This window comes from Papilio xuthus, unplaced genomic scaffold, assembly GCF_000836235.2.
Source record: "Papilio xuthus unplaced genomic scaffold, Pxut_1.1 DF826961.1, whole genome shotgun sequence".
Taxonomy (NCBI): domain Eukaryota; kingdom Metazoa; phylum Arthropoda; class Insecta; order Lepidoptera; family Papilionidae; genus Papilio; species Papilio xuthus.
The window spans coordinates 4,485,868-4,504,466 of NW_013531688.1; the positions used below are offsets into that span (position 1 = coordinate 4,485,868).

The 18,599-nt window shown below is 36.5% G+C and overlaps 1 protein-coding gene across 3 annotated transcripts in view; it reads right to left on the bottom strand.

The window, feature by feature from the left end:
- Window positions 1-24: 24 nt before the first annotated feature.
- The window catches only part of kay (transcription factor kayak), a 36,575-nt gene continuing 18,000 nt past the window's right edge, over window positions 25-18,599 (bottom strand). For 2 of the 3 annotated variants that reach the window (XM_013315368.1, XM_013315369.1), the window contains exons 2-5: window positions 2,896-3,070; window positions 2,086-2,641; window positions 1,815-1,941; window positions 25-1,604 (exon numbers count right to left, since the gene is read on the bottom strand). In XM_013315368.1, the coding sequence (XP_013170822.1) occupies window positions 1,398-1,604; window positions 1,815-1,941; window positions 2,086-2,641; window positions 2,896-3,070 (1,065 nt within the window). In that variant the 3' untranslated portion in view covers window positions 25-1,397. Of the gene's footprint in view, window positions 1,605-1,814; window positions 1,942-2,085; window positions 2,642-2,895; window positions 3,071-4,725; window positions 5,138-18,599 lie in introns of those variants that run through there. The other variant, XM_013315370.1, reaches the window with a different exon arrangement.

The following is an 18,599-nucleotide window of genomic DNA, read 5'->3' on the forward strand; positions in this document are numbered from 1 at the left end:
CAAATTTCGAAATATTGCCGTTCATTTTTTTTTATTTGTATTCCAGAAAGTAGATTAATGGCACCAAGTTTATTATGACAAGATTCTAAGAGTGTGAGTACATTAAACAAATTTGTGCCGTTTGACAGAAATGTAGTTTTTTTTCTGTAAAAGAGATCTTTTACACGACTTATAAATATTCCCTAGTCTAGCCTAGCTAGATTAAGCACAACTCGAAATTAATGCATCAAAAATAAAACTCGGTTTTATTTTTTCCATCACAAATATTTCTGCTTCTGTTATAAATTTCTATTGTATAAAAAATATTTTGCTTTTTTTTCGTATAGAAATATAAAAGAGCTCATCAATTGACTTGTGGACTGACAGATTTACGTCCGTTATTACATAAGGCTAATTTATATATTAAATATAAATACAAAAAGCACATAGTGAGCAAGTTACTTAACTACGGGAGTTCCGTAATGAGATGCTAATTGTTTCAAGACATTGAAACATAGAACAGTAAGAAAATATATTCAGGAAAACAGTTTAGAAGTAAGGCATACACGAAGAAAGCGACAAGAACATATCAATCGATGAAAAAACCTTGTAAAAATCAATTTGTTACATTTTTAAATTAAAAATGCTACCAATATTAACAACCGTCTTGAGAGATGACGTCATACACGCCACGCCCACTACGATGACGTCACACGAGTCCCTCTGGCTCGAGCCATCTCCGTGTATGCACACCAGAAAGATTGTTACTGTGGATTGACACATTGACATATCGTCATCTCTTTCATTCGCTTTGAAAAAACAGAGACAACAAGTGTCACAGTAGCGCGATCCACAATAAGGTAGTGTTCACACTAAATATACTAACACAGCGTTGTCACAGATTAAAAATGATCCTTAGCCGATAGTCTATTTAATATGAACATGGTCTTAGGATATGAAATAAAGAAGAGTATAGAAATATGAGAACTCATTACGCGAACTAAGTTCGATGTGCGCCGGCCGTTACGTCACACGTAGGGCACACTAAGGCACGCTCGTTATACGTTGCATATAAAAGCTATTTATAACCACATCCCGAAGATCCGTCTACTTCACATCATCGACCAATAAAATACAGCATTAAAACTACAATAAAATACAAAATAAATGATATTTTTTTCATAAGACGATTCCTGATTTAAAAAAAATGTATTCTAAATTTAAAAATAATTGACTTATGTCATTACAAAGATATTGCTTAAATACCAATAAAATCATTTCAATATATGAAAAAAATCACAACAGCTGTGATCAATAACTCGGCCTCTAGAAGTAGATTGGTAGTTGTACCGCGGTCGCAGTTGATTGCAAGGGATTGTGGTCGTTATGTATATGTGCAGTAGGGTCGAAGGTGCCGCTCAGAGGCTGACGAGGCTGCCGTGGTCGGGCGAGGCGAGGTCTGGCGCGGCGCGCTGCTGCTGGGCGCACGGGTGCGGGTGTGGGTGCACTGGCGTGAGTCCAGTGCCCCCCTCCATCAGGCTGTCGAAGTTGAACGGGATACCGTTGCTGGGCGTGCTGATCTCGATGCCGGGGATCTTGTTGTTGCCCACTTTGCTGTTATGTATCTGGAAGAATAACGAATATCATAAGTAATTAAGTAGAAATATTAACTTAATTTTTTTTACTTAAACAGGTCTTTATATATTTTGATTCTTGTAAAAAAATTATGGAAAATGACCTCTTCTTTTTCACATTCCTTGTATTATTTGATGAATTTGAATTCTTACAAATGCTAATGTGTTACATTTTCGATTATCATTTTGTGATGTACGTACCTGTGCGGGCGTGAGTGTGACGGGCACGTGCAGGAAGTTGGGGCGCGAGGGGCGCACGGGGGGCGTGTCCAGCGCGCCGCCCGACCCGCTCGTCACCACCGCGGGGTTCGCCGCCGATAGCATTATCCTGCGACAAACACAACATTACATTACTACATTCATTTAAATTCTTATAGTAACTAGATTGGAAAACATATTAACCTTTGGTATCTAACTCAAGACCCTGAAATGACTAACTTAAGTTAATTTTAACTATGCGAAATCAACTCACTTTTTATCCGCCATCGGAGATGTGAAGATATCGTTATCCAGTCCAAGGACCGGATCCACGGTGGGGTCCATGACCTCGACCTTGACGCGCACGCCGTCCTCGGGGGCCTCGGGGTACGCGTAGGGGTCCTGGAAGGGCTTGACGTCGGGCGGGCTGGGGGCGCGCTTGCCGAGCCTGCACGACTGCAGGTGGTTCTGTAGCAGCGCCTGCAGATGCTCGCGGTCGTCGTTCAACTTGCGCAGCTCGTCTTGCAGCATGCTCTTCTTCTCCTCCAGCTTCTCGGTCTCCTCCTGCAGCTCGTTGGTGTGGTCGAGGCGGCGCTTGCGGCAGCGCGCGGCGGCCATTTTGTTGCGCTCGCGGCGGATCTTGCGACGCTCCTCCTCCTCGGGCGAGAGGTCCTGCGGCGTCTTGGTGGGCCGGCGGCCGCCCATATTGCGGCGCTTGGGTGCGGGCAGGCCGGGGCTGCTGCTGCCGTCGCTGGCGGAGAGCGGGCCCGGCGACACGTGCAGCGCGGTCGTCGGGCCCGACTCACAGTACCCCGCCGTATTCAGGATGCCTGCAATGCACAAACATTCTTTTTTAATAAAATATTACACATCATATAAAAGTATTTTAGAAACATTATAGGTGTAAAAGCTTGAACCATACTTAACAAATAAACCGTTGCAAAAGTATCACGCTATTACATACCATAAAAAACATGGAATCAAATGTAATGGCCACCACCTTACCAGATTAAGTTATGGATATGGATGCTATTAATCCTAAGTAAATTATCATTTTTCATCCTCTTGTCATAGTCATACTGACCGTAATTGTTGGCGTGCGTGACGGATGGTGGCACGAAGCCGGCGTGGTTGGCCTGATCGCCGCGGAAGTTTGTCAGCTCGATGTATGTCTGCTCGAAGTTGCGCAGCTGGGTGGGCGTGATGGTCGCCGTCGTGCGGGTCGGGACCCCCGATTGGAGGCCCTCGAGATTCGCCAACTGGAATTAACAATATCAACTATTAGCAATTGAATATGAGGTATTTAAAATTATAAGATATTTGTAATCCTAATGAGAACTTAATATGTTTGTTTGGTGCTAAAATAAATGTATTTGAATGACAATATGCTTATAACGTGTTATATTTGATGTGAGAGTATTGCACAACATTGTTTACTTGTTATCTTGTTTAATTTGCTTCCACATACCATTCGAGTTTTATCAGCGTATTATTTATATACAAACAACAATAACAACACGCCAATTTTATATTAATAATTTTTCGCATCTTCACGACTGTCAATAAGAGGTAACCTATAAGATGAATTCAACTTTTAACAGTGTATTTCTCAATCAAGATTTTTTATTTTGTTAACTTAGACATTCATCAGAAATTAAGTACTATTTAAGAATACATATAGTATATTTTCAAACATATTTCTATTCACATAAAGAATGAAAATATTTAGTTTAGTTAAGGAAATTAAGAACGTTAATGTGTGTCATAAATATGGATAGTAATAATATAGGATTAAAAATATTTAAAACTTCAAAACAAATGATGTTTACAGTGAAGGGAACGTAAGAAATATAACCATACATCACGGTTCTGGGCACGGTTATCTCAACACAAGACAGTCGACAGCCAGCGACGTAATAATGTTAAAAGCTTTCAAATAAACCTTTCAACTCGTCTCATTTTAAATAGATAAAACAAACAAGTAGCCACTAACACCTACTATACTTGTAAAGATAAGTTCTACTTCCCCTTACTTAAAAGGGGGGCAATCGATGTAATGATCTTTTAAACCTTTTGTTAAGTACCCGTAAAGGTCCTAGTACGAATATTTGTTAGAAAGTTTTATTAACGTCAGCGTTACACCAACAAATCTCACACAAATTTTGACATATTTTTTCGATGACGTTACAAAAGCGCGTGTCGCAAACATTCGTGTTAGGGCCTCAGTATTTTAAAAATATTTCGAATCTAGATCTTGAATTGAATTACGAGTAGGTATACTACGTTGGTAGAAAATAGTAATTTGATGACTGCGTCATTTCTAATGCCAATTGAAATAAATTAAGCAAAGAGGATGCTGTGAATCTCTGAGAAAACACGTGTTTTATAGATTAGCCTATGCGTAGAATAAGATTTAAATAAATATTTCCAAATGGCTGTAGTTTTTTCTACCTACTTTTATTATTTTTTAAGACGTATAGTAATTTGGATAAATATAAGAATATAGCTCAACATTTGGGCATATATTGCTCGTAATAGGAAAATTATTTCCAATGTTTTGACACTCAATATTCAACGCATTTTCATTATGCATAAGTAAATTTCAATTCAAGAGAACAGGTGTTACAACTCACAACAGTGACATGGCCTATTTCTACAATTGTTACTAATGAGAGAATTGGGTAATTGGCATCAAATAAACACCACAGTCTGAAGTACTTATATACGTAATTCAGTCTTCCTTATTACAGTCTCAATCCTTGATGCACTATTTTAGTTTACCTCACGTTACGGGTTTTGCTTGCGAATGTTATTAGTTTTTGTGGGTAGTACGAATAGTTTTGACGGGAATTGCGAGTAGTGTTGTAGTATGTAGCACAGGGGTGCTCGTAGTGCCGCGCGGCGGGGGTCGTACCTGCTGGCACCAGAGCTCGGTGGCCAGGATGTTGGCGAACTCCAGCGGGTCGATGTTCTGCATCCCGGAGTCGGCTCGCACGGACACGTTTATAATTAGACGCTTACTCTATTGTGTTGCGCTTTTTGCGACGCGACACCTTCGTGCGGTTCGAGTTAGTCGATTTGTTCGTTATAAGCCGCCCTCGCAAAGTTTCGATGCGCGGTGTGAATCGATCCGGCGCTGCGCTAGAGTTTCGATGGTCGTTTGATCGCAATGGATATCGATATTCAGAGTTGATTAGGGTTTGCGTTGCGTTGCGTAGGGTCGGGATCGTCGCGATATTTCGCGGAGTGCGGTTCGTTCGTTCGTTGCGCGCGCGTACGGCGGCCGGCCGCGACGGATCGCGCGCTACTGCCGCGCCTCGCCTCGTGCCGCTCGCCGCCCGAAACGTTCGCCCACGAGCGACGTCGAATCATATATTTATAGAACGCTCCTCTAACTCCGGAAATATTTCGCATCATTTTGCATCGTACGCCACAGGTTATCTTAGATAAACCGACGCCCGAAACAAACCTGCGATCGCCCGGGCGCCTTATCAGTCAGCGTTGAGGCCTCAACGCCCGCGAGTTTCCGCATTTCAAGAAACGTACAACTAGTGAGATGCGAAGTAGTTGACGTTGATTTTGTAATAAATGTAAATTTTGGTCCTTTTTGGTTACATAACCCAAAGATAAAATGGTGTCAGACGGCACCTTTGGCAGCGCGGTGGGCGGGAGGCTCGGCTGGACCTTGCGGCAAGGTCGTAGCGGCACGCCGCATGTAGGCGAAGCTCCTTGCAATGCGACCATACATGGCAGCGACTATTAAAAATTTCTTCAATTCTGTCATAACTTAAAATATATGAGACTCATTTATTATATAACATTTAACTAGTACCAATATAGCTTTTTCTCAGTTGAACGCTTCTAGGCCCATAATGAGAGTGTAATTGTGGCCAAGAGGCATACCACGTTAATAGCCATCAATTATATTACGTACGAACCCTTATATGAAACGCGACGAAGCTGCAATCTTAGTTGAATTGAAAGGTGCGATTCCATTGAGTAATTAAATAGAAACTAAATTACTTCTTACCATAACGATACCAACAGATATTAAAAAAATGTTTAGTTAATTTGCTACAACTAATTATCCTGCATACTTACAACCCATTACAGCATGTTACGTTAATGCAAACTCAGACTAACATCGGTGCATACTGATGCTTCCCACATGCATTGCAGGACAAGGATTGATTTTGCCGGCCGCAATTACCGGCTCAATCATATTCCTACGCTCATTGTGGGACAAAGCGCGCCGGAAGCCGGCCGGTCAATTACCACAATTGCTTAAATGAAATTCGTCTCAAACCGACGCTTGCCCGCACCGCACACACTAATTGGTCACGGTGCTTACCTAGCAATTAACTAAACCTTATTTATTAACGCATTCCTTATGATTATCTTTAATTAATGGGGACCAACAGTGGTGAAATGCAACTGAATATTTCGAAATTTCTTAAAAGTAAATAGAATCATTACTTTAGAGTATCTCTTGCATTTGTTTCAAAGAGAGGATTACATTTTTCTAAATTAACTTTCATATTATTAAAACCAATTAATGATTGCCGGTAGTAAAATAAATTTTGTTTGATATAGAACTTTAATAGGTTTGGAATAAGATTTTTTGTAGTAATTAGAATGTATGATGTTCAGTATTCTATTACGTGACCAGAGTATAGCGATGGCCGCACATATTGAACGGGACGGTGCTTCTATTCTTTGAATTATAATGTGGATTGAACTGTTTAAGAACGATATTAATCTATAAAAGTATTGATACTAAATCTAAATACAACGCTAAAGGTAAGACAATGTATTTTCTATAAAAAAAATCACAAATAAGCTGTTATAAGTCGTTGACTTTCGTATTTAGACTAATTAAGGTAGCCTCGGCATAGAATCATTTTAGTATAGATTTATTATAAGAAATCCACACTAAGGGACTGTTTAAGTAGCCTTAACCATTATGTTTATTTTGTATATACCATACATACAACTTTATAAAAATATACGATCACTATAAAATAATTTTTAACTTTGTTTTTTTTAATTTGTTTTTTGCTTTTTAAAAAAAATCTTGCCACATTAAGGGTTAATACGACTGTGTGCAACAGAAAGAATATATCCTAAAGTCTTTGATATAAATAAAAACATACAACTATATTTCAAGTAGTAAACATCAGTGTACGTAATCAGAGCTACATATATTTTCTGTATGATTTACGATGTGACACAATACATTCTGGCGGGCACAATGCTGTAACAATGGACACGCGGTCTCCAAGAGTTATCTATGAGATCATCTCTATATGTTGTCGTGACGTCGAACGCTTGAGGTAGGCGCTGTAATGGAAACGCACTTCACGTATGTACGAAAACACAAATGTTTTAAAATCAAATTTATACAAAAAAATGTACAATAAAAGTTCAAATATTATGTCGAAATTTTATAATTGCTTTATTTCTAACAGATGCTTAATATTCAAACGTAATAAAATAGAAACTTAATAGAGCGTCGGTGGCTCAGGGGTCAAGCACTTGACTTGTAATTTGTAGGTACTGAGTTGGAATTCCGCCATCTACCAATGTGTTTTCGATTTCCGATTTACATATGTACATTTATCCGACGTTCTTACGGTAAGGGAAAACATCGCGATGCAACCTGCACATATCTGAAAGGAATTTCAAAGATATGAGTGAAGTCCACCAACCCGCACTTGGCCAGCGTGGTTGACTATAACCTAATCACCCTTAACTCCTCGATGGGGACGTATAGTGAGCTGATGGTGAATAAAATTTAGAATATTTGGCCAAACATATCCATTTTGTAATAAACGTAAATTATATTCATTAAAATATTTATTTTAAAATACAATATTATAAATATTCAAGCCTGTGTATGATGTATGAAATACGTCAGACAGATAAGAATAGCCGTTATCCGCACGTGGCCATACCCACCTATAGCCATCGCCAGTGTTGTTATCTAAGTGGACTCGACTACATTGCCTATATTGTATAAACAGAATAATTGAAAACTGCTCGAAATGAAATAAAAAATAAAAACAGTTCCTTTTTCAAATCATATCTCAGTAATATTATAAATGCGCAATTTTAGATCGATGGACGTCTGTTATTAATCTGGAAGAATACACAGCCTACTAAGTTTTTTTTATTAAATTTTGTACAGACCGAGTCACGGGAAAAAGCTATCTTTAATAAAACAAAGGAACTACGTAGGTTTTGACGGGCAAAGTTCTTATTATTTGAAATCATACCCAGCATATAATAGTTAGGACTTCCAATCTTTACTTTAAAAAAGACATCATTAGACTCCATGTCGTCGTGTTTTGAATAACATAAGAATGTCATTATTACATCGTTAAAGTATTACTAGTGCCGTCCACTAGTATTAGGTACAACAAAAATATTTAATTTGGTACCAAAGCGTTTATCGCACGATGTATTTTCCTCTCGGGCCTGCGAAGCTATCTGTTCGCACTTCGGACCGTGTTGTTTTCCTCAAAACCGGTGCAATTTGTCGCTTGATTTGGAGAATTTATCTTTACGGTTTATTTTGGTCCTACTAGGAGTACGGAATATTTTCTTTGTAAATAAACAACCACAAATAAATAGAATTGTATTATTATTAATCTTATATATAAAATTCTCGTGTCACCATTTTCGTTCCCATACTCCTCCGAAACGGCTTGACCGATTCTCATGAAATTTTGTGAGCATATTGAGTAGGTCTGAGAATCGTCCAACATATAATTTTAATCCCGCGCGGACGGAGTTGCTGGCGACAACTAGTATAAGCTATAAATTGGATTTCTTTTTGTTTACTTTAATGTAGGAAATTTCTTATATCTGCCTATCTTCGAACAAAACAACTCAACGGCGATTCGTTAAATTCATCTACGTCATGAGAATATGTTTTTGCTGCGCACGCGGTCAATTGCGACGATCAACAAAATTATAAAGCCAACTTGTTTTTTCGTAATGACCATGACTTTGGAAAACAAAGATATGGACGTGTTCTTATTATGTTCAAATTTTTTCCTTATATAAAACGGCTTAGATTTCATCTAACGTCAGTTTACAATGTGACGTAGTACAAGTATTGCGCATGCGCAAGACTTATTTCACAGACAGTGTCAGAGCATTTATTAATTGTAAAAATTTTATTTAAATTTCTCCAGAGCAGATTTTTGAGTGCAGTAATTATTTTATTGCTTGAGAAATGATTTACGTATTATTATGAAAGTTTTTATCATCACACATTACGTCTTAATATAATATCTTGCTTAACGAAGGTCAATTTATTACAACGAAGCGTCTTGTTATAGCATCGATACTATGAATTAAGGTCTCTGTGTATTGGAAATGAATAAATACAGAGTGATAGAAAGGTCTGTCCCAAGCACAACTCTGTGTTGCGTACTACGCGCACGTGGCGGCCGCGTGACCGACCAGGTGGGCCCCGCCTACCCCAGAACTGTCATGCAGAACAACCATAAAATAAGCAGAACATTTTTTAATCATTTAGTTTACATTTATGTTAAAGGGTATAGTCAGGATAAAAGAATATATTAGGTAAATAAAAAAAAATCATGATTGATGACTAATTTGATTTAGCGACAGTTTACAGTTAAAAATAGTAATTAATACGTACCTAAATAACAAATGCTTAAAGTATAAAATGAATTGAACTTATAAAATGTTGATGCATTATTTTAACTACAACAAAGATATGGGTCTCAAACAATTAAATTGAAGTCAAAGAACGGGACGTATGTGGGCACGTGGAATAAGGCCAATGGCCGGCGCGAACTTGAGCGCATCCAAAGGATATTATGAAGGGAAGAGTGGCGCCTACTGACGGAGTTAGACGATAACCAGCTGCTTAACAACGTAGGCGAACGGGAATTTTAATATTAACTAAGTGAGTTTATAAAATGACTAGCGTTTAATTAAAAAAACTTAATTATGTATGTTCTATAATTTTAGCGAGATCCACGTCGCTGTTTTGGAGATACCATAAACAAACATCCAATCAAACGTTCGCATTTTTAATATTAGTACAAGTATAGATATATATAATAGATAGATTCAGTTCTGGGGGCCTAGTACGATTTGCGAGAAAGTTCATTGTGTCTTCGATGAAATATAAGCGTAACATAAATCGATAGCTTAGAATTAACTTAGCATTGAAAGTCTAGATACAGTAATGAATGTATAGCAAATGATAAGAGTAATGAGTAGAGTGAATAGGCACTTACTAAGCTAGCGCGTACCATCTTTCGACCAAGTCTCCACTTCACCAGGTGGGATCGTGGTCAAGCGCTGGCTTATAAAACGTAAAAAAAAAAAAATTCTAATTATCTTTATTGGTCACGTAATTACCACATAATGAGTATCTTAAATAGCAAAGAAGGAAAATGTTGTATCCACTCTGATATAATGGAAAATACTTGTTAACTTGCAAAGACATGTATGAAATGTTAAGTAATTCTTAACTTAAAACTTTTTAACACGTAACTTAATGGATGCCACTTGACAATGTCAAAAGTGATTACTCAATGATCTTACTATTATTCCAAAACTTATATTTAATACAGTACAGTACAAGTTTAAATGGTTTTAATGAAGTCATTTTACGCCTGATACTGTCGCTGACACAACACAATAATTTTCCCTTGCAGTCCCATCCTAAAAGTCTCCTAGATCATTGTCGTAAAATGATCAGCTCCTTGTACCTTTAAATCTTACTTCTGAGTTTTACTTTTACTAATATTATAAATGCAAATGTTTGGATGGATGTTTGTTTAATGAGATCTACGGAACGGCTAAACGGATTTTGATGAAATTTGGCACACATGTAGAACATAGTCTGGAAGAACATATAAACTGCTAATTATTTTTTTAATTCCTAGTCTATTATAAATTACGAAACTTTGAAAAGGGGGTCAGTACGGTATTTATATCCTGGCCAAAAATGTTGCAATATTGCGATAAAATATGAAACTCATTTATTTGCGCACCCAAGCAAGGATTTTATATATTTTTAATTAGTCTATCCTGTACGGTATTAAAATCTTATTTACAGCTAACTTTAGTAACACTTATCGATGTGAGATAAAACAGATCTTAAAACAGAGGCTGCATAGAATCGGTTCAAGGAATCCTTTAAACTGAAGCAACGCTGTTAGTGTTTGCAATTAGCGTTCAGTTAATGAGCCGCGCGCACAGATATCAGTCCATAAAGTATGCACAGATACTAAATAAGAAAAACAAACTGTATGTTATGCTTAGGAACAAACGAATTATCTGTTTATATTACTAGCTGTCGCCCGCATCTTCGTCTGTGCGGAATTGAAAATGTCAATTAGCAGTCTTCCAGACACCGATCTACATCTGTGCCAAATTTCAACAAGATCTATGCAGTCGTTCTGGAGATAACTTCTAACAAACATCAATCCTTCCATCTAAACATTTGCATTTATAATATTAATAAGAAGTAAAATTGCCAGACTCGAGGTCACTAGTCGGTCCCTTAGTATAAGAAAGTATTTTAAGCTCTTTTCCCTGTCATCTTTGATATATAAATTGTTGGCATGTTAAACATCTCAATTTTAAAGCAATAACATGCATGAATACATAACTGGCAATTCGATTATAATTGAAAATAAAATGTAAATGATTTAGTGTTGGTGCAACATATGCGACGACGACGCGGCGGCGGGTCGACGGCGGGTCGGCGGTAGGTTGGCGCGACAGTGACCGTCGCCTGGCGAATAATAAAACAAATCGACGCTTGGCACACGTCCAACAACCATTCCCTTAACCTTATAATGTCAATTTTACAATTATTAAAAGAGACGTAGAAACAATTTCAATTAATAAAATCCCACTTTGAACAAGAATAGAGTCACATATTTTGACAACTTTGAAAGAGCGTCGGTGGCTCAATGGTCAAGGACTTGACTTGCAATCTGCAGGTTCTGGGTTCGAATCCCGCCATGTACCAATGTGTTATTCGATTTCCGATTTACATATGTACATTTATCCGACGTTCTTACGGTGAAGGAAAACATCGTGATGCAACCTGCGCATATCTGAGAAGAAATTCAAAGATATGTGTGAAGTCAACCAACCTGCAGTTGGCCAGCGTGGTTGACTATGGCCTAATCACCCTTAACTTAGGGTAGGCTCCGAGCCCCTCGGTGGGGACGTATAGTGAGCTGATGATGATGATGATTTTGACAACTATTATTATTATATAAGTGAAAGAAAAGACTACAATCAAACTACTTTAAACCTTAAATTGTTTGGATGTTTATAAAATATTAAGTACTAAAGATTGATTAAAATATTTCGTATCTAAAATCTGTCCCAATTTCGGTTAAATATTCAAAGAAAGTATCAAATTTCACCATTGCCAAGTTCTACGAAAAGTTAATACCTTTTCGCCTTACCATTGTAAGGAAAGTGAAAATCAGAATCGATCGCGTGCTATTCACGAAAAGGAAATTTCGTGGAATAGCACGCGATCGATGCATTCACATTGCCCGCACCCTTGTTGTGTTCACCTGTCTTTTGAAAGGGTTGGAACATTTTTTACCAAACGCTTGATCAATATTTAACATATGTAAAACTTTACAGAGTACTAGCTGTCGCCCGCAACTTCGTCTATGCGAAAAAAAAACTTAAAAAGTGGCCAGTTCTTCCAAACTATAATAATTATTGGACATACTAATTTTAATCTATTAATTAAGATACGATATCAGTATTTCTAATTCAATATTCATTAAATTTATTGACCAAATGTTTATATTAATATATTTCATAACTCACTAATTTACACGATAAAATTTTAATGTATATTTTAATTATTTAAAAGATAATTACAAAAACATTAATAAAAAATGAATTTACTGAAGAACACTGAAGTTCGATCCATTTGTAAAACCTGACCTTGGTTTTCATGAAAAACGTACTGCTCATTTCTAGGAAGACCCGCGTGAGTCATTCGGCCGGCTCTATCGCGGGTCACTACGCGTATTACATTCGACCTACTCGATTCAAAAACTCGATTGCGCGAATGATTCACGCCTCTATGAGTCATCGAGTGAAAACGTCGCTCGTACGACACTAGTTAAGATATTCTGTTTCGTACGCATACATATGAAAAAAATTTATTAAGTAACAAAAGAGCAAAGAAAAAAATATACATTTTAAAATTCATTTTAATTTAGTTTTTATTACACAAGATTTCTATCATTCTTTTAAATTTTAAAATAGCAAAAAAATTCTAAAATAAATATATTAATCAAAGTTTTTAAACGTATAAACGTCTTTGTTAACATAAAATATCATGTTAAATGGACAAGATAACTAGACGTCTGAAGGCTAACAACAAGGAAGTGAAACAAGAAAACTGGAAAAACTGGCACGAACACGGAAAGCAGACAAAAAGTCGATTTGGGACAATATTACGAACACTGATCTATAATTCTAGACACTTTATAATTATTACGCTTTGTGTTTGTTTGCGTATTTATGCTACAAGTAGGTTATCTTTGCGGGATGCTTTGGCGCCATTCGGAGGACCGGATATGGTCCGGAAATGGCGGGCATTCCGCGCGGCGCCAGCGACCGCAAACTTCGCCGAAATAAAAAAGTATAACGCGTTTTTTTTATTTCTACAGTTTTTTACATCCAGCCAGTTGCAGCACAATTATGTCCAATGAATAGTAATATAGTTCTTAGCATTCAAACGACTTACGTATCGCAATGTAGGCACACTAAGTGGTTTCCTTGACAACCTCAGGCCGGATGAATTGAATATTTTAGTGCGGTAATAATGAGATATACCAACACTCTTGCATGATTTAATTCTATACATTTTTATATTGACTCGCATAAATAACACATTACACGCTTGTCTCGTAAAAGATATTATAAGGAACATAACTTGTAAACAAAAAATGTTTTAGCAACGACCTAGTCAACAATAATGTTTATATTCAGGTTAATTTTTAATTTAAATATTGAAATTTATCGCAGAGATAATATTAGCATTAATTTTAGTAGATAAGTAAAATCTAATTGAGAAAATGTTTGGCATTAATTACTAAAACTACTTTATATAAAGATTTAATGTATAAATTAAGGACATAACAGGTTATCTGTTTCCGAGAAGTGTTTTAAATCGGCATATTATTGTTCCACGACGATAAGCGACAGCTGCGCGATCGTGAACAAAGACCGTATAATCCTAACACATTATAATGTTACGCGAATTACATTAGAGTGCCAATAAATAGCATGCTCTCTAACGCGACACGGTTATAGCTTGCGTATGCGCATTATCTCGATATAATTAAATGGAAGTCGGTGTTGCAATTGAAAAATCGCCATATACCTAAACGATAATAGCACGTTCTTATGAAAATACACAAAACGCTTTGTCAACTTTATAGCAAAAACAGCACAAAGATATACATATATGACTATTTACTTTTCTTTGTTTACAGACAAAAGTAACTAAGACTTATTTTAATCAAATCAGCCAGTAATTTTATAATAAAAGTGATGGGTTTAGTAAGAAAAGAACAAACTACAAATCAGTCGAGTTCGATTCTGTGCTAAATCAATAGCGGTAAATGTAAATGCTGCAAAAAAAATAACTTTCATGCAATATGTTTTTAATTTTATCGCCTTTTATCGTTTTTCAAACAGATCGTGGTCGGGGCAAAGACACTTGTGATCTGTACAGTACCCACGCGCTGTCTTGTTTTATTTAATTTTTTAATTGCGTCGCCCACATAACCAGGCAAAAGCGTGCTCCCTTCTTACGGCCACTTAAACTTTTATCATAATCATAAAATTACTTTGTACAATTAATATTTATTTACTTACCGTGGGTTTCTGAGGCCTAGGTCCATTTAAAACAAATAGTCATCCCTGTCATTATAATTGACAAAACAGAGATAACAATATGTTTTAAACGGAGATTTTGGTTTCGGAAACCCACGGTGAGTTTGTATGTGTGTGTTGAGGAGTTATTTAAGTCAATAGAACTACTATCTTAAGTTGTTAAATTGATATAAAAACAAAATAAAATAAATTAACTAGAAAACGTCAAAGACGACTTCATAATTCTAATCATACATATAGAAACTCTTTTGTAATAAAATAATTATGAAACAAATAAGTTGTTAATGAAAAAAAAAACAATAAACTTTATTACGTTACCCGATAATATTACATATTAATACAAAACATTATTTCATACTTTATCATATTAACAAGGTTAACAATACACTGTAATTGAACGCTACTTATATCAGCTCATTCGATTGTTCCGTTTTTAAAATAAAGCAAGGAAAACAATGTTCCCTGCTTTGGATACCTAACAGCGGGTTATAACTAAAGTGACCAGACGTCCCGTTTTAAACGGGACTGTCCCTCTTTAGTTACGAGTAGGTGTCCCCGACATGAATGCCGCGACGCCAAATTGTCCGTTTTTTTAAGCGAAGCCTCTGATAAATATAAACACATATAACTAAATGTTTCGGCTATATGTATTTCTTAATTTGTAACTTAAGCTTACTGATTTTATTTGAAGAAAGAACTTAACAAAAGTTTTATTTTTCATTGATTACATATTAATTACTCGAAAAAAGCAATGTCCTGTTTTGAGTCAAAAATAATGGTCACGTTAGTTATGACATAGGGTAAACGAAAACATTTAGTATTACACCAATGTTTCCATTGCATTGAGAAATTCCTAGGCAATTAAAGCTCTCTAATCTTACTAATATTATAAATGCGAATGATTAGATGTATGGATGTTTGTTTTAAGGTATCTCTAGAACAGCTGTATGAATCTCGCTGAAAATTGGCATAGATGTAGAACACAGTCTGGAGGAACACATATACACAGGAAGTCGCGGGCGACAGTTAGTCTTTATTAATCGTAGAAAACAGAACTATACATTCTTTTTAAACGTAATATAGTTTATTCAATTTTCACCAAGGCAACGTATATGACAAGTCGAGGTCAAGGTCAAGGTAAACTAAGGGGTAACTGAACTGTGCTCTAGTTGATTTTAATATACACTTAATAATACATAATACCTATATACTTCCACTTTCCTGTTATCTGTATAAATAAATAATGCAAAAGATGAAATAAATATGAATGCCGTTTCCGCCGAACTATTGATATCTCGAGGTCAGAACGGTAACGTTATTAAACGAGTAAACAAAAACGTTTAGAATTTTTGGAAAACATTAATTTGAATTAATTGTTATCAAGTTATCAGGATACAACGAATCTATTTACATCCTTTACGTCGTATTGAATTTTGGTACATCTCTCGCAATTACTAACGAATTATCGAGCTCTTAAGTTTTTAATTCGATTTACTAAGTAAATATCGGAATAATTAGATCGCAATTCCAACACTAACACGGGACTTTACCTACACTTGCATTGACCTGCCAAACATAGTTGCCATTTACGTGCCAGCACAAACAAGTGCGTAAATTACGCAGTATTCGTACAGTATAGTTTTATGCTAATATCACACGAGGACAGAACATTGAAAGTGCAGTACGACAGTGATGCCGAGACAGATGAGTACTGTTATGACGCTGAGTATGACTTCAAATAGCAGCACTGTCTGCTGTTGTCCTCGTGTGAAACTAAGTGCGACGCAGACGAGCGTCGAACAGACAAAGGCTTTGTGCTCGGCCGTGCTTATGCAAATTTCTTTTGAGGTACGCCACGGGCTTCCATAGCGGGCCGTCTATTTTATTACTTGTAATATTTTTTCGAGCGAACACAATCAAGTCGACCGCCGAATGCCTTCGTAATATGACGATGTCAGTTTTACGACTCGCTTCGAGAGCAATTACCTCGCGAATGCATAATGTCTTGAACATTAAGAGATACACATTTTAATTTTTTTTTCTTAAGTTAATAAATAATTAGATGACATGATAGATAGATAACGTTATTTGCATTACAATAACAAAAATTAGGTACATTTCACAGACCAACAAAAGTATCAAATTCGGGTCTGTATTTTCCAAGTTTACTCATCACAAATAAACTTATCTTTCCTCTTAATAGTATTACATTAAATATGGATTATTGCATTAATTATTTCTGACGTTTATAATTCAAATTTCAATATGCTTTTTCTTAGTTTTTTTTTATTTTGGTGGATTGTGAAATGCCCTTAACTACGTAGCTGCGCGGGCGCGGCTTAAAGTACCGATTTATCGTGCGCGCGAGAGGCCGTCCCCCAACGACCCTGGCACCGACAAGCACCACCAGATAATTCCATCGCGTGACGTCACATGGCGACTACATCAAGGATAAATCGAGTTTTTCCCTTTGACATTACACAAACAGTAGTAATCTTCATTTATTTATATATCACGCATCATATAATTTAATTAACAGAGTAAGAGTCGTTTTATAGTTACCCTTAGATTATTTTTATTATTTGAAATACACCCTAAGGACCTGCCTTAGTTTATGACAATTATTATCTTAAACTTTAAGCTCCATGGCATTTGTAAATAATTAATAAAATAATTATTATTACCAATGTAAATAAAATATCAATACAATCGTAGTAAAAGGCGTACGAGAGTTGATAAGAAACTTTTCAAATTCCGCGAGGGCGGAGACCGGGCGACGGCTTATCGTGAACTGATAAAGGTATCCGAATTGCCCGACCATGTCGCGCTATCGCCCTTCCACGAACTCCTCAACAAACACGTGCACTTATCGCGAAACGTTTCACAATCACAGCTCTTAACTATGCTCTACACTAACCTTCTTGTATCGTTAACAAACTTTTACCTTTTTTTTATATCATGAGGTGGCAAACGAGCGAGCGACCATCTGAAATCACTGAAATAGAGAAGTGACCGTTGCCCATAAACATACTCAATTGCATATGCGTTGCCTACCTTTAATCGACGGAGGAGAGGATGCACAGAAAGAAAAAATATTTTCCCTTTCCATGCATCGTCTCATCCGGAAAGTCCACTTCCCATCCTTTCCATATAAGAAAAAGGAGAAGGGATAGAGGACTAAATTAGGCCTCCGGGACGAACACTCATCAGACGAAACGCGATATTGCTTCCACTTCACGCCTGTCTTCTGTGTGTTCGTGGTATTTCACAGGGCGAGCCGAACCAACCTTTTAATCATTTACCTACTATCTACTTTCTATTATCTATTTCCTAGTTAAATTGTATTAATCTATAAGAATATAATATAATTCGTAAGATTAAATTACAACAAAGATAAAACAATAATGTACATAATTTTACTACTACACCGGCGGCCAAAGGGTTAAAACACAGCGCTTATCTAAAAATGGTCTAATTAGCAATAGTAATTTTAGTATTACAGTAATCGTTTATTGTATTATATAAAAAATATATTTAAGAATAAGAACAATTATTTACCAGGTGGCAGCATTAAATCATGAACGACGTAGTGCGTCGAAGACTACCTAGTACGGAATAATTGGCGTCAATTTGGCATGAAGCCCAAGGATCGTGGAGCGTACGAGACGCGTATATCACTAACTGTTTTTACGTATTTATGAAAAAAGGTACAAATAACCTAATCAATCTGTGGGTTTTATACATATCTTTCAAATTAATCCATGATTTGTAGTACGTCAAATTCATTAGTAAAGTTCAAAGCGCCATTGTTTTTGCAAAAATAATAAAAAATTGTCCACAATAGCTCAT